This window comes from Mustela lutreola, chromosome 7 (genome assembly GCF_030435805.1).
Source record: "Mustela lutreola isolate mMusLut2 chromosome 7, mMusLut2.pri, whole genome shotgun sequence".
Taxonomy (NCBI): Eukaryota; Metazoa; Chordata; class Mammalia; order Carnivora; family Mustelidae; genus Mustela; species Mustela lutreola.
The window spans coordinates 5,999,016-6,025,652 of record NC_081296.1 but is presented as its reverse complement, the minus strand read 5'-3'; the positions used below and the strand labels follow the sequence as shown (position 1 = coordinate 6,025,652).

The 26,637-nt window shown below is 45.3% G+C and overlaps 1 protein-coding gene across 1 annotated transcript in view; it reads left to right on the top strand.

The window, feature by feature from the left end:
• Positions 1–26,637, top strand: part of ADAMTSL3 (ADAMTS like 3) — a 339,850-nt gene that overhangs the window by 245,432 nt on the left and 67,781 nt on the right. The window contains exons 18-20 of the mRNA XM_059179851.1: positions 8,982–9,174; positions 9,255–9,434; positions 20,245–20,398. Of these exons, the coding sequence (XP_059035834.1) occupies positions 8,982–9,174; positions 9,255–9,434; positions 20,245–20,398 (527 nt within the window). The remainder of the gene's footprint in view (positions 1–8,981; positions 9,175–9,254; positions 9,435–20,244; positions 20,399–26,637) is intronic.

Genomic DNA, 26,637 nt, shown 5'->3' with positions numbered 1-26,637 from the left:
TGGTCCAGGTCTCTCTCCCAGCTCCTGGTAGGCGTTCCTTGGCTTGTGGATGCTGTTCTCCCCAGGTTTCCATATTGTCTTCCTTCTGCTTGTCCCGTTGTCCAAACGTCCACTTTTTATGAGGGTACCAGTTATATTGGGTTGGCGCCCAATAGAAATGACGTCATCTGAATCGATCAGAGACCCTATTTCCAAATAAGATCACATTCACAGGAACTAGGAGTCAGGGCTTCAACAACTTTTGTGGGGAAATAATTCAGTCCATAGCATCCTATAAAGTCTTTTGTGCCCCTGCTTTTAGGTTCTTGGACCACATCTCCTGTTACTACCACCCTTGGCACACGCACACACACACTCACACACACGCACACATACACGGAGGCACACACATGCCCCGAGGACCGTGTCAGCAGCTACGGTAAATGTTCACCGTGACCCACGCTCGTGTTCATTCCTGCCTTTGGGCCTTTGCACATACTGTGCCCGCCGTCTGGATCTCTCTTCTCCATAAAAAAAGTGAAATCTCTCCCAGGAAAGCCGTCATTTCTCACTGGTGTAATGAAGTCCGACAGAACATGACGGAGGACCCTATGCTGAGACCCCTGAGAGAGGGGATCTCTTTATAGTTGAGAGAGGACTGGGGGTGGGCGGGGGGCATGGGGTGGTGCCCCACTTGTGCCCCCTCCAGGAATCTCAGGCAGTGCCTTAGCCCTCTGGGCCCCTCTGGGCCTCTTCATCTGAGTAATGATGGAAAATGCTGGACTTTGTGCCAGCAGGTTCCTTTCAACTCCGATTCCTTTCACCATTGAGGCTGCTTTCAAGTTGCATTTTTTTACTCAAGTCTTCAGAGCCGTGCCCGGTCTTTCAACCGGGTCTTTTCGGAATAGCCTTCCCCTGAGCTGACCAGGCGGCCATCAGTAGGGTTGAGTTCAGTCTGCAGTGCTTCCCTTCCCTGGCTCCCCAAACCCCAGCAAGAGTTAGTACCGAGTGCGGACCCTGTTTCTTAGGGCTGCTGAGGGAAGCGAGCCAACCTGTCCCGTGTGCGGCAGCAGCCCCGTGCCCTCATCTCTGGGCCTCAACAAGAATGATCACGCATTATCTTCTCCGGCACCGTCTTGCCCACAGAGCTTCCCTCCAAGCTGGGAATAATAATAGAGTGCGCAACATGTCTTGGCCACTTTGCAAAATTAAGAGTCTGTTTTTATGTGAAGGGAAATACTCTTCCTCGTTTCAAAAATTGCAAATTTAATAAACTTTTCGAAGCTTGAGAGTTATATTGGAAAAAACCCAGCAGAGACAAAGGGTGGGTGCCAAAGTGAAGGTAAGTTTACAAAAATGTTTTAGGTTCTAGAAACCAGTGGTGTAGGAATAACAGGAACAGGGTGTTGCATAATATTTTCCACACAAATATTTACTGACTCCAAGGGCAATAGCAGTAAAATATCACCCCAGGGTGAAAGTTACCACTGAGATCGGGCCGGACAGTCCATGGATCTTTGTTTACCCAAAGGCGAACGCATTTGATGAATTAGGCTGGACTCTCCAAGGTGGGGTGTTGTATGTTTATTTGCTCTTATGGAGTGACTCCCCATCCCCCCGGTCTATGCCATAACTGCTGAGTGTCTGCTATTTATGGAGTCCGGTTTTTCCAGGGGAGAGCCAGCAGCTTGTAGAAACACGCAGGGGTTACATAATGGTCCCACTCGTCTGAGGGGAGCTTTCTTCTCTGACAGCAATCGGCACTGCTAGGGAGAGAAGTCAGAAAGCAAGAGGCAAGAGTAATGTGTTTCTCTACCTCCTTGCTTTACCTTGTTACCCAATTCTCGAAGTTTAAAAAACCCTGTATTTAGTCTTCAGTCTGTTAAGAAGAAACAGTTCCCCGTTTCTTGCCTAACAGTGGTTTCATTTCCAGTCCCTTGTGCCTCTGATGGATTCTTCTAGCTATACACTTTCTTGAAAGATGATTATCCAGCAGTCATTCCAAATACGTTATATACTTAAGCTGAATTGATAGTGAAACCTCATGCTTTTAATTATTTATCCATATAGCTCGGTTGTCATCAAAATATGATATATATTTCTACTGTTGGTGAGTTCCCTCACCTCCAACGCTACTGGAAATTTAGATATAATCAGTTACTACCCAGCTAATTGGTAGGCTTCCAGTTAAGCTGGTGTTTTAATTTTACCTTCTGTTCCAAACACAGATCAATGGTAGAGGCAGTGTAAGTGCAGGGAAATTAAAACAACACACTGAAGACCATATCATGAAAAGAACTATGTGGGCCGGGAATGGAAAGAAAGTGTGAAGTGGTGAGTGAAAACAGACCTGTGGTTCTTGTGGACTTGAGACCCCAAGCAGTCAAGACTCATGAGAGTTCAGTTCCATAGAAGGTAGGGCCGAAATATCTTCCTTTTTACTGATTAGAAAGAACCACATTCACTGCTCCTTTGGGAATAGAAGCAGGAAAAAAGCTGCTGCTGATCACAAACTGAAGGCATTGTATAGATGAGGCTACTCGCCTGTGGGGGTTGAGGGGAGATACAACCGTGTAGCCACAAATCACACGTTGGCTCAGTGATTGGATCGTCAGTGTCCATATGGGGCTTCTGTGCGGTGTTGTCCGTATGAGATTTGGTTCTGGACTGGAGATGCTGGAGGGCTAGATGGAAGTAAACAACACTGTAGGCCCCGAGGGGAAGTGTCAGAGAATAGGACAAAGGGAGGTGGGGAGAGAGAAACCAAACTGAGCCTGCAGAATGAAATCCCAAAGCACACGAAGAAACCTAATACCAATGAAGATGGTCAGCAGACTCAGCAGCTGAAAGCTGAACTCACTCCAGATGAAGTCAAAATACAAGAACAGTCTGAGAAAGACTGTGTCCCTGAGCTCTTTGGTGATCTAAGTTGGTAAATAGTATCCATGTAAAGAACTAGAAATTGTGAAATAGACACGGGCAGAAATATAGTCACAATAGGGGAGTCTTAAAAAGAACCAGTTACACAACTCAGAAATTTTGAAACCCAGCGAAAAATGAGTAACCTACAAACAAGGGAAGAAAGAATTGCTGCCTTAAAGGTAGCACTGAGGAAGTCAAGAGAATTAAAGCATGGAAAGTTGAAAGTGTGGGGAAAAGAGAAGAAAGGTAAGAACCGGTAAGGACAGAGAAACAAGATATTAAATAAACTGTTTACTAAAACTTAAGGAAAAAAAATGTCTGTTCCTAGTGTCAAGAGAAATAAATGAAAATGAATCCCACTTAGATACATAATAGCAAAGCTGCCGGAAGGCAAAGATGATAAGAAAATCTTAAGAGTTGTAAGACCTAAAAGACATATCAACTAACAACTTATTAACAGCTAAAGTTCCCAAAAAAGTAAAGAAATAATATCTTTAGAATACTATGGGGAAATCATGATCCACCTAGAGCTAACCTTGCAAAAATAATTGTTCTGAGTATGTGAAGGTCCATTTTTACTCAAGCGATGAACTAGATATACTGAAGACCCTTCTACTAAAAGATTCTAAAATACTGAGTAAAAGATGTATAAAACAACTTGAAATGTAAAACGACCCTTGTGAGAAAGTAAGATAAATCCTCAGAAGTGAAAGAAAAAAGAAAGAAGAAAGAAAGAAAGGAAGGAAGGGAGAAAAAGAAAAGAAAAGAACTATAGCATGGATCTAGCATGGTAACCTTGTATTTAAGTTAGGGCTTCCATAGGGGACAGTTGCCAATGGCACAAATCTAGACCTTTGGCTTTAACAGTTATTTTTTTTTCTGGAAACAGACAAGTCATTGGATCTCCAGGAAATAAGGAATGGAATGGAGATTCCCATATGAAGCCAGGATCTACCTCAGTGAAAAGACACATTGGAAAAAAATCCACCCCGAAAAGGCAGATCTCAAGGAAAATTATCTGTCCTGGCTTTGCCTGTGAGTGGAAGGAATTAAAAAAAGCCTCCCCTGTATCATGCTCAATGAAAGAAGCCAGACACCGAAAAATGCTGGGTGATCTCATTATCTGTGGGCTCTGAAGTAGTCAAATTTACAGGAGCAGAGAGTAGCAGGATGGCTGCCAGGGGCTGGGGGGAGGGGAGATGGGAGGGGATGGTCAAAGGGTGCGAAGGTACAGCTGGGCGAGATGAGCGAGTTCTGGGAAGCTATAGCATCACGCTTCTAGCTAGCAATGCTGTGTCATTGTGTACTTCAAACTTGGTAAGAGGGTCGATCTTACGGTAGGTGGTTTTACCCCACCCAGAATAACAGTAATGGTAACCATGATGGTGCTAAAGAGTTAGAATAAGAATAGGGATGGAGGGAGACTTTGGGAGAAAATGGATGTGTTTATGGCCTGATGGTGCTGATGGACTTACAGGGGTCCTTACTCCCCAACTCACTGAGTAATATATACAACTGTTTACATATCAGTCATACCTCAGTAAATTGGGTTAAAAAAAGACTCCTCTGAGAATTTAAAAACCACAAACAGGGGCCACCTGGGTGGCTCACTGGGTTAAGCCTCTGCCTTCAGCTCAGGTCATGATCCCAGGGTCCTGGGATCGAGCCCCGCATTGGGCTCTCTGTTCGGCGGGGATCCTGCTTCCCTTTCTCTCTCTGCCTGCCTCTCTGACTACTTGTGATCTCTGTCTGTCAATTAAATAAATAAAATCTAAACAAACAAACAAACAAAACCACACAAATAGCCCTTTATGGAGGGTCAGGGAGCCTTGCCCTACTGTGTTTCTAGAAGTGACCCCCTCGCTTTGGTGCTGTTTTTAATTTCCCCACACAAACTGAGCTCCTAGCTGCCATTACAAGTTTCCAATCCCAATCTCCACTAGACCGGGATAACTTTAGTCCATATTAGCACTGTGCTTTGGTTGATTTCTGGTTTACTGAGATGTTTGTTTCATATGGGACAATAGCTTTATTCTTATGTCTTTCTTTCAATGTCATTGCTGTTTTTTTCTTTTCTTTCTTTCTTTCTTTTTTTTTTTTTTTTTTTTTTTTGAAACAGAGAGGAATGAAAATATCTTGCTCTAGTCTCTGGCCCACCTACTACCACCATTTGCTTTTGGGGGGGCATTTATTCAGATTAAGAAAGTTCTGGATCATGATAGCTGTTGAAATTTATCCAATGTTTTTCTGCCTCTGTTGAAATGATTGCATGATTTCTCTCTAACATTTTGTTACTATCATAAACACTGACTGATTTTCCAGGGTCGAAACTACTTTGCCTTCCTGGAAAAAACCCAAGTTGGTCATGATGTAATAATATTCTTTGTATACATCACTTCATTGTTAATATTTTGTTTAGGATTTTTACTCTGTGTTTATGAGTGACATTGACCTAAATGAGTTAGGGAAAGTTTTCCCTCTTTTTACATTTTCTGGAGAGTTTATGTAAGGTTGGAATTATTTATGCCTTAAATAATTCACCAAGGAAGGTATCTGACATTTGAGTTTATTTTTTAAATATTGTGTAAATTTTTAAAAAAGATTTTATTTATTTATTTGACAAAGATCACAAATAGGCAGAGACAGGGAAGCAGGCAGAGAGCCCGATACGGGGCTCGATCCCAGGACCCTGGGATCATGACCTGAGCTGAAGGCAGAGACTTTAACTAAACCACTGAGCCACCCAGGCGCCCCTATTTTTAAAATATTTTAAATTACAAATTTAATTTAATAGCTATAGAGACTAGTCAGAGTTCTCTATATTTATGAGTTAGTTTTGATTATTTGGTTGTTGTAGGAATATTTTCAGTCTATGCAAAATTTTAAATTTATTGACATACAGTGATTTTCATTACACATGTGCACTCTTTATTTTTAATGCCTCTGAGATTCTCTCTTTAAGTCTTGATGCTGGTAATTTATGGTTCACCTTTTTTGTTATTCATAAATCACCATGAATTTATCAATGTTATGAGTCTTTTGAAGAGGCAACTTCTATTTTATTTTCTGGCTCATTCATATCTAGTCTCATATATTTTGTTCTTTTCTGCTTGTTTTGTTTAATTTACTGTATTTTTTTAACTTCTTGAAATGGATATCTAGATTATGATTTTCAGCATTTCTTTTTACGATGTCCATTTAAGGCTATTGATTTTCTTGAAATCATGGCTTTAGCTGCTTTCCACAGATTTTAGCACTTCATATTTTTATTAACCTGCATTTTTAAAAGCTATTTATTTCCATTGTGGTTTCTCCTTTGGCCTATGAGTAATTTAGATGATTATTGTGTAACTTCTAAATATTTGGGGATTGTCTAATATACTTCCTCGGTGGTCAGAAAACATATCATATTAATCAGCTCAAGTTGTAATAGCGATATATTGTAGATTGGGTAGATTAAACAACAAAATTTATTTTCTCACTGAGAAGGCTGAAAAGTCCAAGATCAAGGTGCTGGCTGGGCACAGTTTCTGAGGAGAGCTCTCTTCTTGGCTTGCAGACAGCGGCATTTTCTCTCTGTCCTCCTACTGGCAGGAAGAGAGAGGAAGCGCTCTGGTTTCTATTCTGATAAGGGCACTAACCTTCTCACCAGGACCCGAGCTTCATGACCTCATCTAACCCTAATTACCTCCTAAAGTCCCAAATACCAGCATGCTGGAGATGAGGGCTTCAGTATAATAACTTGGGGAGGGATTCAGCTGTTCAGTTCATAGCACATACTGGGTAGTCTTTTAATCCCTTGATTAACTTGCTTCTGTTTTACTTAGGATTTATACTTCTCTCTTATTTAAGATTTAAACTATACCATTACATGTAAAACAATTTTTACATATATTTGTCAGTTTTGTGTTCAAGGTTTTCCTAGTTTCATGATGCATTAAAATTCTTTCTTCTTTTTCACTTTGGAACTTTTTAAAATGACATGGGAATTCACCTGTTTCTTGCAAATTTGTGGGAACTTAACCACAAAGTTAATAGGATCTAGTCTCTCTCTCTTTTTAAAGATTTTATTTATTTATTTGTCAGAGAGAGAGATCACAAGTAGGCAGAGAGGCAGAGAGAGAGAGGGGGATGCAGGCTCCCTGCTGAGCAGAGAGCCCGATGCAGGACTCGATCCCAGGACCCTGAAACCATGACCTGGGCTGAAGGCAGAAGATTAACCCACTGAGCCACCCAGGTGCCCCAGGATCTAGTTTCTTTCTGGAATAAGATCTTTTTATAATTTCCTAAAAAGTTATTTGCTTTAATCAAGGTTTTCAAGTGTGTTAGTTTTCTATATTTTTTTTTAAAAAAAGTATGTATTTGAGAGAGAGAGAGAGAGAGAACACAGGAGCCAGGAGAGACAGAGGGAGAGGAAGAGAGAGAATCCCCACTGACTGTGGAGCCTGATGTGAAGCTTCATTCCATGACCCTGAGATCATGACCTGAACCAGAATCAAGAGTCAGCTGCTTAACAGACTGAGCCACCCAGGTGCACCAATTTTTATATTCTTATTAAGCTCTACCTTCTTAATATGTCAGGGGCGTAGAGAAGTATTTTATAGCCTTTAAAAATTTTTATTACTTATCCTTTCATTTTTCTTGTATGTAGGAGCTGTACTTCATACGTATTCATGCTTTTTATTCAGTCTCCATACTTGAATGATTATTTTATGTTCATTGTGAACTTTTGTCCTCATAAGTGAAAATTTTAAAATTTTTGTCCCTTGTATTTGTCTTGAATATTTTTCATTTTTAAATTTTTCCTCTTATTTACACAAGTGAAATATGCTTATTATGGAAAATTAAAAATCAAAAAATCTGAAAGTCACCTTTAGATTAGCACTATTTTTTCAAAGAACTAACTTTTTCTAATAAATGTTTATTTTAAGAAAAATCGGGGGAAATACTGGTAAGAATGAAGAAAATAAAAATCCTGTCACTTAGAGATCATTACTGTTAACATCTGGATGTATAATTATGCAGACTTTTTTCTGCATTTATAAATGCATAAAACAATATTATATGGTATTTTTATCTGTTTTCTAATAAAAAATGTCAAATTTGTTTCTATGTCAGTAACTATACTTCTACTTTGTTTCTTAATGGTTGTTAGCGTTGTGCCGTATGAGTATACGGTTATTTATTTTACCCCTTATTGCAAAACACTTTGATTATTTCCTTCCAGTTTGTAAAATTTAATTTTTTTTTTTTTTGCTATTATAAAGTCTTGGAGCAAACATCCTTTTATGTCAATTTTAAGCATTTTAAAATTGTTTCCTTGTGAGCTATCTCTACAGTAACTAGTTAAAAATCCATATTTACTAGTAATTATATACCCATACATTAAGTTAACTATAATGTACAACTTTCCACTCATCAGAGAGGCAGAGATATGGTCCGGTACTGGTATACGGGTAGGAAGGCAGGCACTCTCACATGCTTCTACTGGGAGTGTGAATTGAGAAACTCTTCCTTGAATGCAATTTGGAAATATATATCAAACAGCTACTCTGGTTTTTCATTTTTGCAGATGTTTCATGAGAAAACCTGATTTTTCCAAGATCTTATTGGAAAGGAATCACATTATATATACGTGTTGTAAATCCAATCCTAACAGAGAAGAATTTTCTTAGGGATATTCCAAATAATGAATCCAGGTGCCCTGAAAATTTCCTGAAGTGTGCTTTTAAGCATTTAAAATTTCTTTCGACACCCATATAAATCATCCTTGTCTTGGGGCTCTACTTACAACCAAACCCAAGCTTTTACTATGGATGGATGGTGGAACTCTAGAATGGGCAGAACTCTGCTTCTCTTGTACTCTGGGCTTTCCCAGATGCGTAGACCTTTGAAGACTTTCCCGACATTTCTGCCCTCTCAGCGTCAGGTTTCTGTGTTTTCCTTGCATCTAGCGGTGAGGCGGCCATCGCCCTCGGGTCTGCGCATGGATGTCCTGAGAACTGGAAATCGTGTACCCTCTGCCCGCTGCATGTGGTCTCACGGGACGCTTCAACTTGCCCTGTTGTGTTTTGGTGCAGGTGGCACACGGGCTCTTGGGGCCCCTGCTCGGCCCCCTGCGGTGTGGGAATCCAGACCCGAGAGGTGGACTGCCTGCACCCTGGGGAGTCCCCAGCCCCTGCCGCGGAATGTGGAGACGAGAAGCCGCATGCCCTCCAAGCGTGCAACCAGTTTGACTGCCCGCCTAGCTGGCACATTGAAGAGTGGCAACAGGTAATATGGTGGCCTGGGGCCCCCCTCCCCCACCGCCGCTGTGACCGTTGAGCCCTGACCCCCTCCTTCTGCCTTCTCAGTGCTCCAGGACATGCGGCGGGGGGACTCAAAATCGAAGAGTCACCTGCCGGCAGCTGTTAACCGATGGCAGCTTTTTGAATCTCTCCGATGAGTTGTGCCAAGGACCCAAGGCTTCTTCCCACAAGTCCTGTGCCAGAACAGACTGCCCTCCCCAGATCACCGTGGGAGACTGGTCGAAGGTAAGGGCCATTCCCCACCTCACGGCCCCTCCTCTTTTTTGCCCCATCTTTGCTTCAGACTCCCCAAGATGATCCGGAAGCATGTGGTTGGGGTACGTGACCTGGCAGTGGGGGAGGAGGGGCTAGCTGACATCGGGAATCATCTCGACAAATAGGAAAGGGCAGTTGCTGGCATCGCTGAACTTCCCGAGCCCTGCGTTCAGTGCTGAGCACGGTCAGACCCTTTTACTCTCATGTCATGCTACCGCCCTGCACGGGCGCCGGAAGCAGACGTCAGGTCTGTGTCTTCTCATTGGCCTTTTCACGTGCAGATGGGTGGTGAGTCCACGCCCTGCCCACTCTTTCTGGGAACAGGGAATGTGCAGTTGCTGACTATGTGTCATCAAAGTAGCGTGTCCGCCCGTGCTTGCCTTGTGTCTTTGCGCGTGTCCTTGCTCTCAAATCCCGGATCCAGGTCTGAGCGTCCCTCTTCTGCGAAATCTTTCATCTCCTAAAACCGCGCAGCATTTCCCACCTTTAACTTTATAATGACCTATAATTTTTATTGTGTTTCATTGGGGAGCTACTTCCTGAATGTGTGTATGGCTTAGAGAGTCCGTGCGGCCAGTGGCCGTGAGATTGCGGACAGGTCCTGGAGCTCTGGCAGGCTCCGAACAGGTAAATATTCTTCCCCAAGAGTCTTTACAAAGTCAGAGAAATGAAAAAGTGCGGTGGAAGGGATGATTTTTAGAAAAGCTCAAGTCTGCTAACAAGGACAAGCAGATCATTCATTAGGAGCATTTTTGCAGGGCTGGGGTGTCTGGGTGGCTCACTCGGTTAAGCGTCCGACTCTCAGTTCTGGCTCAGGTCAAGTTCTCAGGGTCGTAAGATCGAGCACGGAGTGCTCAGTGGGGAGTCTGCGTGCGATTCTCTTTCTCTCTCTGCCCCTTCTACTCGTGTTCTCTTTCTCTCCCTAAAATGAATAAAAAAATAAATAAATCTTTAAAAAAAAAAAAAGAAAGAAAGAAGGAGAAGTCTTTTGCAAGGAGAAGCGAGAGGCGACATAAGAGCAGAGAAGGTTACCCACGTGAGCTGGGTCGGACCTCAGACTGTCGGTTTCCCAGGCAACCACTAGGCAGGGCACGAGCGACTTCGCAGTCACCCCCAGAGATCAGCCCGAGCGCAGTCAAGACGTCGTCCCCCATCCCAGCCAGAGCTGCATCTCTAGAAATGCCCCGTCTGGGAAGCAGGGTGGGCGCACACACACGCTCAGGGAGGCCCAGCCAGCCTCAGCCTTGGAAAGCAAAAGCCAATATCCAGACTCAGGCCCCGTCAGGCACACGTTGGGTTTCAGCTTTTCTCCTGCTCGTTGAAATTTCTTGTCCTTGCAGACTTGCTTTGTTTTGGCAGAGGCTCCGATGCCAAACCACCACCCTCTCCAGAGGTTTCTGCCAGACGCGTCCTCCTGCCACGGGCTGGCTCGCTCGGGGGTGGCCGTCCGTCTCGCGGGGCTGGAGGAGGCCTCTGGATGCTGGAACTGGCCACTAACCCTGGACAGAGAGAGGCTGAGGAGCCACGCCAGAATTCCCATTTTTCAGCGAGCCAGACCTCTCCGCCTACAGCGCCCCCTTTGCCAACACTAGGTCTATTCATGGCATGTGTGGGCTTTGTTCGTGCGTAGGCTCCTTGGGTTTTAGATCTGTACTCGGTTTGGGGCAAGAAGAAGCCTTCGATTCTTAACACTGCATTTCAAGTTCTAAGAAAGGAGCCCTGACTCCTCTACAGACCGGTCTTCCCCAACGGTGGACTTCTGGGAGGCACGGACCCCTTGTAACCTGTTCTGGGGCCCCATTCCTTGACGGAAATCCAGTAAAATCGTTCCTTCTCCTTTACTCTCTGTGCTTTGATGGAGGTTTTGACCATTTTTTCTACCTTCATCACCCTCCTTCATGAAGTTTCTTGGTGTTTTTTATTTTTCCTGTTTACTTAACTACATCTTGTCGACTGGTCTGTCTTCCTGCAGATCTCCAAAAAGCTCAGTATTTGACCAGATAGATATTTGAGGCGTAGACTGCATTGTTCTCCTCCACAGCTGATTCTGTGTCCTGACCTCTTCTCTGACTTCTCTAGGTAATTCTCTATCTCCACCAGCAGTCTCTAACCTTTTGTCCAGTACAGTGCCCCAGCTCTCCAAACAGCGGCTGTCTCCCAGCTGGGAAAGCCAAGAGACAGCCTCTTCGTTCCCAGCTGGCTCCCCACCTCACTCCCTGTCTCTGTCCATACGCCACCATCTCTCCAACGCTTGTGGTCGTCTCTGACTGCTTCAGCTCCTGTGTTCAGTTTCTGACACCTGCTAACTCTTCGGTGTTTGAAATTTATCCACATGCTAAGTAAAAAGGAGAAGATCTCTTTCATGAGAAACTTTTACGAAGAACAGCTCAAGCTGTGTCCTGGACACGTGGCTTTATAAATATGGCATTCTAATTTCTAGTAGGCTTACTGATTATGACTCACGAGAATGAGAGGGGGCCGGAGCCCCTCCGTACCAGCTTGTAAGAACCGACTGTAGTCTCCCACCTCGTGCTCAAGGACATCAGGTTGATAGCTTGAAAATAGCCGTGATGGGAACATTGACAGCACAGACATGGGCAAATGTTACAGTTAGTGCTGCTTCCCCTAGAGCGTGGGTCACACACACGCATGCACACACACACACACACACACACACACACACACACACGCTCCTATTGGTAAGAGAGTTCCAGCTCACCAATGGTCACTTATGATGGAGATGATCTCAAGAAGTTCCTGGGTCTGGACTCCTCTTCACAAAGTCTAAGAACCTTGGTTGGGCTCCTCCAAGGTATGTTTTATCTTCATCTCCATAATTGGCAGTTGGTAGAGGGAGGAAACATGTGGCCCCTCTGAGCCCTCGCTGAGACTCCAGTCTGTCCGTCTTACCCTGTGGGGCTTAGTGCCTTCTCGATCCAGGTTGACGGACCCAAGTGCATCAGGGGCTCCTTCTGTGAGGAAAAGCATAATTGGCTCTGCAGGTTTATCCTAGCATCTTCCTTTTATTTTTTTATTTTGTAGTATTAATTTTGAGTTTCTTAATATTAATAATCTTGTAGGTAACCACTCTTCTACTTGAATAATAATGTCTTTTTAGACCCCAGATAACAGTTTACTCTTATATTTTGACCTACCTGAAATATACCCAGCGTACCCAAGTCTACACGCTTCTCTGTTTCTACTTATTTTAAATAATACACACACACACAGACACACACATACACAAAAACACAGACAAACACACATACATACACACAAAGACACACACATACACACCAAAGACACATGCATACATATACAGACACACAGGCACACTTGAAGACACACACACATACACACACAGAGACACACAGATACACAGACACACACACACAAAGACACACAAACATACATACACACACACACACATACATTCACAGACACACACACACACAAAGACACACACATACACACACAAAGACACACACACACACACACACACACACAGATATGCCTTATTTTCTTGCCTAGATCATAGCAGCCAGAGAGAAAGGACCATCTCTGTGTCTGTGTGTCCCACTTGGTGCTCAGTAAATACGTGTTGACTGAAATAAAGACACATCTAAAACCTTCTTCTCAACCGAACATGCATGCTGCCACTGCCTCATGTGCTCAGTCAACTCATCAGCACACACTGCCTGTACACTGCTGTGTAGACGACCCCCGGGCCCTCGGGACCTGAGTCAGCCAAGAATTTGATCTAAAGTGAGCTCACAGTTTAAGGGGGAAGACACAGAAAATTATGTAACAAGCCCAATAAAGGGCTCCCGTCTACAGCACTGCATGGAAGTCGAGGGGAGACCTCTGTGTCTGTGTGGGTCCCAGGGAAGTGCTGCAGAAGATGAAGCCATAGAGTTGGTCTTCGAGGTTGAGCGTGGGCTGGGTGGAAATGAGACCAAGGGTGTCCAGGCAGTGACAAGAGCGCACATGAGCCTCCAGTGGCGAGCTTGTCAGTCTGGAGATGAGGATGCGGTAGAGAAGGGGAAGATGAGATGGAGAGGCGAGATCTCAGGCAGACGGGGAAGGACCGTGGGTGTTTGTCCTTGTCCCTGTAGTGGTTGGGGACACTGAGGAAGGTTTCTGAATAGGGAGGTGAGATGTAGCATTTTTAAGCACACAGTCCTGGCTGTGGTGTGAACAGCACATTGCTGGGGGAGGTGGGGGAAGGAACCAGAGCCTGTGAGGGCTTTTTAGAGGAGGTTGGAATAAAACCAAGAATAAGGAAGCAGTAGAGTAGAGAATAGTAGATAGTGGTGGGAAAGGGTTAGCAGACGTGGTGGGCAGATTTGGTGGCTGAACTCATAAGAAAGGAGCAAAAAAGAGGCATTGGTCAGTGCATAGAGCTGGCATCATTTTCAAAGGGAAGGAAAAGCACATGGGGGCGTGGCTTGAAAGGGAGAAAAAATGAGTCTGTTTTGAAGTGTGTGTGGTTTGAAGCCTATGAAGGCATCCGTGAGGAACTGGAGCTCGGGAGACATCTGCGCTGAAGTTAGTTTTGGGAAGCATCAGCATTTAAGCAGTAGCTGAAGCCACGGGAAAGAGAATACTGGGATAGAGGAGCGTCTGTTGTCACCGGAAAGTCCTTTGAAAGTAGGAGGCTTCCAGTGAAGCGAAATCAGGACAGCAGGGTGCTTGGGGAATATCCATCCCCAGATCCTTCACCCTGATGGGGATGAAGAGCGACAAACTTCCAGTTATAAAGGAAATGAGTCCCAGGGATGAAAGGCCCAGCACAGGGAATAGGGTCAAGGACATCATAATGAATTTGTGTGGTGGCAGGTGACTCCACGTGTCTCTGTGAGCATTTGGTGACACATGTAGTTGTCTGATTACTCTGTTGCACACTGACGTGCATGTAGTATTGTATGTCAACTGTAGTTCAATTACACACACACACACACACACACACACACAAAACCAGGAGCAATCGGGGTCACCACAGGAAAGGAAAAACACAGACAGCCACTTTAACATGAGTGATAGGTGTGGGTGAGGCCAAGCCATGCCTCGTAGGGGGAACCGGGCAGAAGCTGTAAGTTTTGCAGCCGGGCCAACAGAAAGAAGGTTGGAGAGCAGGCCAAGAGCCAGGGAACACAGAAGTCAATGCTACATTGCCACCTCGGGGTATGAGACCCATCAGTGACCCTGAGAGAGGACGCCGGGTCCCAGGCTGTGGTTGAGTACGAGGAAGATCATGCAGACCCACTGGGGCCTTAAGAAGCCTGGAAATCATGAGGGGAATGCATCTCCCTAAGGGCTGAAGAAACATCTGGCAAACCCACCACAACTGTAACCCAAGCTGAGAGGACTCAGAAGGGGAAGGGAAGGGATGCTCAGACCCTTGGGAGCAGAAGGCTCTAGAAGATACACATCTTGGAATTGTGGCCAAACTGTTGACTACTTCTCCTCAACACCAGAATAAGGAACAGAGAATGCAGTGACCTTGAAACATTGCCACCTCCTTATTCTCTCCTAAAAGTTCAGGGAAAAAAATTATTTAAATAGGAGCATCAATAGACCCCATGCAAAGATAGTGTGAGATGAAAGTATCAGTAGCATAGCAATGTCTTGAAAATTTGGCAGATGAAAATGTAACTTGCTCTTCTGAAATGAGCTAAAAGAAATTAAGAAATACATAGGAACAAATCAGAAACAGAAAAGCCCCAAAATGAGTTGAATAGATAACGGGGATGTGAGGAGAAGGAGCTGATGTGGTTCAGGAGACAACCAGACAACTCACAGGAGAACTTCACAAGGGGAGAGTAAACTAGAAAGAAGTGTAATAAGAGAAATGAAAGACAAGAAGGAATTGAAAATAAGCAAAGGAAAATAGAAAGAATGCAAGTAAAAATAACAGATATGAAAGAGAAAAAAATCCAAAGTGTATTATTAGAGTCCCAAGGAAAGAAAATGAAACAATAGCACAGAACTATAAATAAAATCACCATATAACACAAATCACAATATCAAAAGGGCACATCACAGCCCCAGAAAAACGGACCCCCCCATGATCAATATCAAGACAGCTTCTGCTAAAGTACCATATTTTAAAGATAAGGGAAAACGTGTTTGTGTATCCAGGGGAAAAGACCCATCACTTACTAGGACAAGAAAATCACATTAGCATCAGACTTCTCGACAAGACCACTTCATACTAGATAGCAGCGGAACAACATATTAGTGTACTACAAGAAGGAAAATGTGACCCGGGATGTTAGAGGTGCCAAGGTGACCTTCAAGTGTATCACAGACAAACTTGCAAAGTTGCAGAAACTCAGGGTATCTTGTTCCTCTGAGCTCTTTCCAATAGAATCAGATTTCTGTAGAATAAATAGTAGAAGCTTTGGATAAGGTTGCTGCTTTGTGAATTGTAATTAATGGCACTGATTTGGTCACTTCTTTTCTTTCTGAGATGGGAACATTCTGTAGTGGCACCCTGACTTTGAACGTAGGTGACACAGGTCAGGCGAGCCCTCCATCCAGAGAAGGGGTTTACAGATGATGCTCCCATTCATCATGGAGAGAAAAAATATCATATATTTTCATTAGAAATGGCTTATGAGTGGAGACTGGAAATTATGTAAGTCACTGTTATATGAAGCAAAATTTAAAAGTTGGTGTTAATTTTTGAGGTGCCTAGGTGGCTCAGTCGGTTGGGTGGCTGACTCTTGATTTCGACTCAGGTCACGATCTCCAGGTACCGGCATAGAGCCCCATGTTGGGCTCTGCGTTCAGTGGGGAATCTGAGATTCTCTCTCTCCCCCTGGGCCTCCCCTTGTGCTCTCCTTATAATACATAAATTAATACATCTTTAAAAAGAAAAAGGAAATTGACATTAATTTTTATTACATGGGAAACCCCTAGATGATGATTTGATTTGGTTAAACAAACAAATCATAACTCGGTAAATGGTAATTTTAAGCTACTTGTTCAAAAGCTTACAAAAAGCTTTTCTCTGTACTGAAAAATATGAATAGTTTAGGGCTTTCTGTTAAAGATGACAATAAAGGATTTAAAAAAAAATTCCATTCCCCTCCTTTGAAACCCAACAAAAAACCCACAAGGAGCATGGAAGCGAGGGAACACTCTGTCTTCAGTGAACAATGAAATGGCCAAAATCCCAAGCTATAAATCATGGAACACACCTGCCAAAGACCGCCAGATCTGGGCCAAAATGAGAGGGAAGGCTGGGAGCTGGCAAGGATCCCTCGGGGGCTGAGTGCTGGGTAGCTCTCCCTAGGCCGACGTGCAACAATCCTCCAAGGCCCGTTAAGGGCCCTCTGATGACAGAGGGCAGACAAAAGCTAGACCACGAGCTGCCCAGAGAACACCCCTGCGGAGCCGTGGGGCAGGGGACACTGAAGGAGACATGGCATTCACGGGCCTCCTAGCCAAGGAAGGCTTCCAGGGCTGACGTGGGGGGAAGGAGAGTCAGCAGTTGCTGCGTTAGTGCGCAGTGAGCCAGTTGCGGAACAGGCTCTTCTCTGAGTCACAGTGGCCATGCGAATGCCAAGAGCTGAACAGACATACGGACAACAGAAATGAAAGTGTGTTACCAACCAGGGTGTTGCACACAGTTAATGTAAGTGGCCCTGGCTCATCCCCTGCCTACGTTGTTTGCACACAGCTGTACTTTGAGCTCCAGTATGCCTAAAACCTATGCAGCACACCAGGCAAGCGGGGGCGCCGAGAAGGAAAAGGAGGAAGTCGGGGTGCAGGGAAAGGAATAGCACGCAGCAGTCACAGGAATGGCGGTCACACCACAGAGCTATTACCAAGGGAACGGTTCCAACAAATCAGCTCTGTGTTCCCGAGGGAAGTATGGACCCGGTGTCTGGTGGGAAAGTTGCTCTAAAATGAGGCTTGAGCTCAAAAAGAGATTGTAAGTCAGCAAAAGGAGAAGACAGCTGGAACAGTGGGGGGCAAAAAAACAAAACAGAAACACCACAAATTACAAACAACAGCAACATTAAAGAAAATGACAGAAGACAAGAGACGTGTAGAGGCCGGAATGCCACACCTACCGCGGTGGGTGTGGAAGACAGGAGATCAACCCGAGTGCATTGGTGTGAAATGTGAAAAGAACAGAACAAATGGCACAGAAAAAAAGAGAAAAATATTCAGAGATAGTAAAGGGAAATTTATTAATGACAAATAATAATAAAAACGTCCTTTGATAGAAGCTTTGGGCTGTATGTCACAACGGCATACCCCGTGCCAAGAAACTATATGACCCAGGGTGACGTAGGCTGCCTATGGTGCAGAGCTTCATGCATAAAGAATGAGCCTACCGGCCTCTGAGCAGAAAGGGCAAACAGATACACAACAGACACTCCCTGTCTGGACGTGCATACCCCCACAGTAGCATTCAGGGCACGAACACAGTGGAACAGGGGCTGCATGGTTCGAAGGGAAGGCAAGTGTGACCCAAGTACCTGCTCTTCTTGGTGTTCTTCATGTAGAAAGTCATCAGGGAAATACAGCTCAAAACCACAAAGAGATCTCAGCTCACACCAGTCAGAATGGCTAAAATCAACAACACGAGAAACAACAGATGCTGGCGAGGATGAGGAGAAAGGGGAACATTCTTACACTGCTGGTGGGAATGCAAGCTGGTGCAGCCACTGTGGAAAACCATGTGGCGGCACCTCAGAAAATTAAAAATAGAGCTACCCTACAATCCAACAATTGCACTACTGAGTATTCACCCAAAGGATACAAATATTGTGATCTGAATGGACACCTGTACTCAGGTTCACAGCAGCAATGTCCACAATAGCCAAGCTATGGAAAGAGCCCACCTGTCCATGGACAGATGAATGGATAAAGAAGAAATGGTGTATATATACAATGGAATATTGCTCAGCCATCAGAAAGGATGAATACTCACCATTTACGTAGGCATGGATGGAACTAGAGGGTATTGTGCTAAGCGAAATAAGTCAGTCAGAGAAAGACAATTATATGATCTCACTCATGTGGAATTTAAGAAACAAAACAGGATCATAGGGGGAGGGAGGAAAAAATAAAACAGAATCAGAGAGGGAGACTCTTAATCTAGGAAACAAACTGAGGTGGGGGTGGATGGGTGGAAGAATGGGGTCACTGGGTGACGGGCGTCGAGGGGGCGCGCGATGGAGTGAGCGCTAGTGTTATACGCAACTGATGAATCACTGAGCTCTACCTCTGAAAATAATAATGTGTTTTATGTTATTTAGACCGAATTTAAATAGAAAATTAAAAATAAAAAATAAATTAAAAAAAAAAAAAAAGACAACGGAGAGGCAGTCAGAAAATATGTGTCCATCGGGATGCCTGGGTGGCTCAGTCGTTAAGCGTCTGCCTTCGGCTCCCGGTCATGATCTCAGGGTTCTGGGATCGAGCTCCACATCAGGCTTCCTGCTCAGGGGAAGCCTGCTTCTACCCCTCCCACTCCCCCTGGTTGTGTTCCCCCCCCAACCCCCGTCTCTCTTCTTTGTCAAATAAATACATCAAATCTTAAAAAAAAAAAAAAAAAAAAGAAAAGAAAAGAAAAAAGAAAGAAAGAAAGAAAAGAAAATATGTGTCCATAAGCCCACGCCACAAAGACCGCAAATATCAGAAACCCTGACCTCACCTAAATGGTATCTCGGAGGCTAACTGGAGGTTTGGCCGAGGGGTGGGGGACTGAATGGTCTTATGTCTGTGTCCCTCTTAGCAGGGGGCCAGTAGCTACTCCCCTAAGTCAAAACAGGTCATTAAAAACAACCATCTAAATCTGCTGTTGGTTTCTCCATTAACTTTACAGGGTTCTTTAGGGAATTAATTGTTAGGGCGGAAAAAAACAAACCCTCAGCTATACAACAACTCCTTTAATTCTACTTCAGTCCCTTTTTTTCTGATATACCTAATAAAACTGCATTACATTTTTAAATGAGAACTGCATGTACAAAAATGATTATCAAATGCCAACCTTAGGCACACTTGGAAGATCAGATATTAGTGTTATTTTATGTAGTTCGAGTGATTTTTAAAACTTCCCTTTAATACTTTTCTGTTTCTTGAAGTCTTGGTCGTGGGTGTGTATCTTTTTTAGTGCAATCATTGTACTATATAAATAAACAACTAAAAAATTAGGTATCAGTTACACTGCCCAAAAACTCCCCACGACAGTAAATTACTGGAAATTAATTACTGTCTCAGAGAGGGGGAAGGAGGGGAGAGAGGCAGAGAGGTAGGAAGGAAACTCCCTGTATTATAAAAGATAAGTTAAAAATAAAAAAAATAAAAAATGCCTCTCTGTTGTCTTTTTTTTTAATTTATTTTTTATTTTTAGTTTTCTATTTAAATTCGGTCTAATTAACATATAATGCATTATTATTTTTATTTTAAAAATAAAAAATAAAAGGGATGAAAAGTACAGGGTAGGGATACAGTCAGTAATACTGTAATGACGTTGGTTGGTGACAGGTGGTGACAGTGGCCGCAGGGAGCACCGGCTATTGTATAGACCTGGCCAATCACGGTGTCGTATGCCTGAAGCGAATGTCACATTGTGTGTCCTGTATACTCGAAATAAAGACATAAGTTATCAATAAGAAATAAGAGGGGTTCAAGCCTAGGACTGGCTTCCGAATGGGCACAGCCACATGTGCGACCCCTCTCTGTGCCATCGGGGACTTGGCTGTTGGCTGCGTGGTCTGCGGAAGCCCCGCGTGACGGGTGCCGATTCTCCTTGCAGTGCTCCGTCAGTTGCGGTGTTGGAACCCAGCGAAGAAAGCAGGTGTGTCAGAGGCTGACTGCCAAAGGCCGGCGCGTTCCCCTCGGTGAGATGATGTGCCGAGACCTTCCAGGGCCCCCTCTCGTAAGACCTTGCCAGATGCCTGCGTGCACTAGTAAGTATGTCCAGGCCGTTCTCCAGCGGATACGCTCGTTCTGTTCCTCTCATCCTGATGGCTTTACCTCCCGTGAAGCAGCACGTTCCTAACCTGCGCAAATGCATCTGTTCGGCCTCCTAGCTTGTGTTTATACTTCCTTCTCCCCATCCCGTGGCCGTGATTTCTTCCACTAACAATTCGGGAGTGTTCCTTGTAGAAGTTAAGCCGGACTGCTTTCCGGTTTTCTTCGCCCGTGATGCATTTGGATCTTCAGTAAGAGGAGAAGAGCTGAGTATTTTTAAAATATTCAGGTATCTGTTCCTGTGTAAAATCTAAAGCCAGCAAGCATGAAAACATAAATTGGCATTCTTTTTAATGGTAATTCGAGCGCTTTTTCAATTAATTCTAAGTAACAAGCTTAATATAGAGAGTTAAGAGTATGACTTCATTACATCTAAAAGCTAGTATGCACGTCGGACTCCTCTTATTTTCAGTGTACATTAACAGAATATATGTTCGCACATAGGTATGTGTGTTTCATATAGGAAGGTGGGTGACAATGCATAAAAATAAGGCAGCAGAGGGCCACCTGGGTGGCTTAGTTGGTTAAGTGTCTGCCTTTAGCTCAGGTCATGATCCTGGGGTCCCGGGGTCAAGACCTGCACTGGGCTCCCTGCTCTGCGGGGAGTTTGCTTTTCCCTCTCCCTCTACCCTGCTCATGCGCTCTCTCTCTGTCTCTCAAATGAATAAATAAAATCTTTTAAAAAAAGAGAGAGGGAGAATAAGGCAGCAGAGTAGTGGGGGGAGGTGAGGTTTGGAGCAAGAGGAAACGCATATTAGAACTGTGCAGCTTCTTGGTCTGTCTCCTGCTTTCTTGTTCACGGTCTTTATTTACCTCTAAAGTGAATTCACCTATTAAGTATGTCAGGTACCCTCCTGAACTTATGGTAAGAAAACAAAAATCAGAAATTTATTATGTTAATGCTGCTTAAGAAAAAAACCCTGAGATATAAAATCCAAAAATACCAACAACTTTCCTGGAGAAACTCATAAAACAAAGTAAAACAAACAAACAAACAGTTATAAGTTGAAAAAAAAAGTAGTAGCATTTATTGTGTGGTTTCCTGGCATGCGTTAAGTCCTTTAGTCCCCAGCATTTCGTGAGACACACATTATTCCCATTTAGAGATAAGAACCCCAAGACTAGAGAATATACGAGACTTGACCAAAGATCCGCAGTCCAGTTGCACGCCGTGACCTGTGTGACCACGGGTCTGTCTGATTCTTGAGACCACACATCAGCCACCTCTTTATACTGATTCATGGACAACGCCAACTTTTCTCCTTGGGAATTCTTGAAGGACACTTTTCCAGAATCTTGAGATTCCAAAACTTTGAGATTCCAAGTTTGCTTGTGTCTCGGAATTCAAGAAAGCCTGTGGCACATGGTACCATGTCATGCTTCAAAATGCTTCTCTGTCTGACTTTGATTAATTGCGGATGGCTGCGTAGCAGTGCAGTTAGGCTGTAAACTGCCTTCGAGGGGAGTGATGTTAAAGGGTGCGGGAACTTCCTCTAAGAGAACCACCGAGCGGCCTGCGGAAGTATGTCGTGCTCGTTAGGGTATGCAGCATGGTGCAGATTAAATGATAAACCATTACCGCATGCAGCAGAGAACGGAATTATAAGCTTTAGGGAGGGCCAAGGAACAAGAAAAAAACCCAGTAATATTTCTTCTTTCCCCACCCCATTCCCTAGCTTGCCAAACATGTGGGTCACGGAAACAGAGAAGAGAGGGGAACGCCTGCTCCCAGCCCTGCCAGATCACCCCGAGCTGGGCCTCCGTTCCCGCTGTAGCCTGGCTCACGCCCTCACCTGTGCGCAGCGGCCCTGGCCTGCTGAGATGCGGCTTCCCCGTTTGCACGGAGCTGGGGCGTCCTCTTCTTCCCACCGCCGTCTCCCAGAGCCAAGCGATGCACTCGGCGTTCCCCTGTCCTCCCGACCCCCGCTGTCTGGCAGTGGTTCCCCGCCGCCGTCATGCACCCAGGGCTAACACTGGCCCTCGCACACCTTCGGGCATCACACATGGACCGACAGCCACCAACTGCCTTTTCCCAGCACACACTACCACCAGGCCCCCCCCCCCTTCTTCCTTGCCAGAAACCAACATCCATGTCCATGACCTTTCCAACACCTTGATCCCTGTCTCCTTCCGTCACTGACCTCTCTGACCCCTGCCCCATCACCCTGGCGTGGTCACACTTGCTCAGACGTGGCCCTCAGAAGTGGCTCCCTGCTGCCCCCCCCCCCCCATGCCGCTCCTGTGTGTGCGGCGAGAGCCTCGCTATGGACACTCTTACCTTTCCTTCCAGCCCTGCCGTGACCACCTGCTCTCTTCAACCCTGGGGTCACATTTCAGGTGATAAAGGTTCGGGTTGTTTGGCCTTGGGTTCCCCAGCCTGAGCTACTGGGACTCACTGAAGGAAATCATGTCACCAACCTTCGTGTTCCTGCTTTCTGATTTACCTGCGCATCGCGTGTTTTTCCCTAGTTCCTAAGAATCCCCTAAAAATTCACCGTGGTAGCTCTGTACCCCGCAGGAGCTCCGATCCCCTTTCTCTGCAGCTGCTTGTGACTTTCCTTCCACTGGGACTGCCAAGGCCTGCGTGGCATAATGTCCTCTGACTCTCCTCGCCTCTTCACCTCACTTCTGCCTGCCCCGGGTGAGCCCCAGGCTGGACATGGGGGGTCTTCATTGTGGGCCTGGTCCTTGCATTGTTGCAGGGGGTCTGGACACAAGAAAGACCAAGCCCGCTTGTGCTGCGACCGTGAGTCCCTCTCAAGCCTCCACTTCTAGATAAGTCTTCTGACGGGCGCCTCGGGTTGGAGTAAGACCCATCCTCGTCGGAGGAGTGAGTTTTGCTGGTCCTTATTCTGACCATTGTGACGTGCAGGGGTGGCGGGCGGGTGGGAGAGATGTCTTGAGCTCTCCTCGGTCCAGCTCTGCCCCTGCCTGCGTCCCCCCTCCATGCCCTGCCTTGCCCCTCGGCAGGCGTTGACCCCTTGCTTGAATTCTTTCTGCCGCCATATCTAGTGACTGGCATTCTTATTTCTGAAAGACCATTGGTAACCCTGCCTTCCCCAGTCACCTTTTTAGTTGTATTAATCTCTGGAAGATAATACATCATTGTGGCTAAGCTAATCCCTTGAGTGACAATCCTAGTGTTCCAATCCCTAGTCCTAATCTCTGCCAGCCTCAGTTTTCTCCTCTGTAAAATGGGATTAGTGGTTGTATCTACCTCACAGGAATGTCCTGAGAAATAATACCTACAACATGCTTAGAAATAATGCCAGGCCTGTGTAAAAGCCTCAAAAAATAGGTTATCTTTAATGCCATCCTTTTAATTCCTATTTTGCTTTAAGAAAGGATAAAATGTCATAGAGCAACTTGTGCTGTGTCTTGTGTCCGCTGAGAGTGGGAGCTTGTATGGGGTGGGTTCTCAGTAGCCCTGGACTCTTCTCCACATAGGCCCCCGGAAACGCTTATCACGATGACTTAGACCCACAGAAATGCTTTTGAAATATGTCAGACTTGAATTGTCCTCATATTGCTGTTAGAAGTCGGCCTGGCTTGGTTTCTTTGTTGTTGTTGTTGTTTTAAAGATTTATTTGAGAGAGAGAGCAAGTGTGCGCTCAGTGGGGAGGGGCAGAGGGAGAGGAAGGGGAACACAGGCGGACTCCGTGCTGAGGGCTTGGTTCCTGACCCTGAGATCAGACCTGATCCTAACCCAAGAGTAGGACACTCACCCGACTCTGCCGCTCAGGTGTCCCTCCCTGTCTTGGTTTCTATTTAGGGATCCGAAGAAAAAAAGTAACCAGAAGTAATGTTTGATTTTAGGTTTTTTAAATGATAGCTCTAGGCTTTTAGGTTTCCTGAGATTTGGTGAAGAATTCTTATTTTTTATCAAAGTACTGAGATCAAGGGGCACCTGGGTGGCTCGGTGAGTTAAGCCTCTGCCTTCAGCTCAGGTCATGATCTCAGGGTCCTGGGATCGAGTCCCGCATCAGGCTCCCTTCTCAGTGGGGAGCCTGTTTTCTCCTCTCTCTCTGCCTGCCTCTCTGCCTGCTTGTGATCTCTTATTTATTTAAAATAAAATCTTTAAGGGGCGCCTGGGTGGCTCAGTTAAGCCGCTGCCTTCGGCTCGGGTCATGGTCTCAGGGTCCTGGGATCGGGTCCCGCATTGGGCTCTCTGCTCAGCAGGGAGCCTGCTTCCTCCTCTCTCTCTCTCTCTCTCTCTCTCTCTGCCTGTCTCTCTGCCTACTTGTGATCTCTCTGTCTGTCGAATAAATAAAAATAAAATCTTTAAAAAATAAAAATAAAATCTTTAAAAAAAAAAAAGAAGAAGAAGAAAGTACTGAGATTAAGATGGTTGAGAGAAGGGAGGCACCCCAGTAGGCACTAAGTGATTGAAATGTCAAAAAAAGATATGTCTCGCCAGGGCTTATCTCGAACACACTCACTTCTCTGGTGAAGTGAGCTCTTGGTGTGCAGCTCTTGGTCACCCTCTTGGTTCCAGCTCCGTGTCTGCCTCGTTAGCTCTCCCACCTCCTACACACGTCTTACCCTTCAGGCCCCGCCTCCACTCTCTCTGTAGCTTCTCAGTTCCAGTGACGTCCACCCCGCCTGACGTAGCTGCAGCCCTTGGAAACCTGGGGGGGGGGGGCGGCCACAGGCCCACCTTGGCAGCCCCTCGGGGTTGGCTCATCTGTCGTGCAGCATCTAAGGGCGCACGCTCAGTCACTCATTCATTCAATAAAGAGTAAGACCTTACTCTGTACCCGGCGCTCTGCTGTGCCCTCAGGGTAGAGATGATCACTTGTCCTGGACATCCGTGGTCTGCAGTGTCAGGCGATACAATTTCCTTATGAATTCTTTCTGAGGTCCTTTACCCGGTGCTACTGTGTTTTAGGTGTTTTGACATGAAACGGAAAAGACGCATTCTCTTGTCTCTAAGCTCTCAGAGTCCAGTGGGAGAGAAATATACACACGGAAACGAGAAGAGTATGTGCCACGGGTGCCGTGACGGGATGCAGAGGGCAGCGGTCAAAGCCCCTGGGGGAGCGGGAGGTGAGGAAAATTTCACAGGGAGGTTCCCTTGGGCAGAGTTCTGGAAGATCAGTGTCCATTCTCCAGGCTTATGTGGAGGAGGATGCAGTACAATCTGGCGAGCGGTGTGGGCAAAGGTAGTGGGTGTCCGGTGGAGTCCTGTGTCCAGAGAAACCGCCAGAAATGCCACAGGCTTAGAACACAGGTTCAAAGTTGTGACAAAAGAGAAAGCTTGAGAATTCAGTCGTAGAGGATATTAACTCCAGGTTAAGGAGTTTAGGTTTTATCCAAGAAGGAGGTGACCCAGTCAGATTTTATTTTGGTCTGTTTACTCTGACAGCTCTGTGGACACATCGGATAAACACAAGGCTGCAGGCTGGGAGTGTGGGTGAGGGGCCTGTGGCAGTATCTAGGGGAGAGAGCATCGCGGTGGACTCTCAGAATGTTTCGAATATCCCACCGAAGTACCTCAAGCTAAGGGATAGGGACGGGGCATGCTTATCAGTGTCTAACAACCAGCTCTGGGGTCTACGGGTGGTGAGGAGGGAGGGTAGCTACTATTTGCTTCTTTTGCTGATGTCTGTGGTGTAAGTACGCCCATCATGGCCAGCTTTGGGTGACCGATGTGACATGGTTGAATGCAGAGTTGGGGACAGGCACTAACAACCTCACTGATCCGAGAGCTGGTGAGAGGTAGGGCCAGATGCCAGACACCACTGGACAGGGAGGAATCATGATGACTTTCTGCTTTCTGGCTTGAGGTAATTGGGAGAAAGTGATGCCGTTAACTCAGGGAATACAGGAAGAGGAGGCTACTTGGGATAGGATGCGGGGCAAGTATAATGTGTTTAGAGTATGATATTTTTAGTTTGAAGTGCCAGGAAGAGATCTCTGATAAGTAGTGGATAATTAGGTCTGGAGCCCCAGAGAGAGGTCCAGGCTAGACAAATAAGCTAGACTAGATAAACTAGACCAGAGAATCTAGACAGATAAACTAGGTCTAGATAAACTGGACCAGGTAAACTAGAATGACAGACTAGTCCAGGTAAACTAGGCCAAGTAAGCCAAACAGATAAACTGACTAGATAAACTAGGCAGATAAACTAGACTAGGTAAACTAGTCTAGGTAAACTAGATCTGATAAACTAAA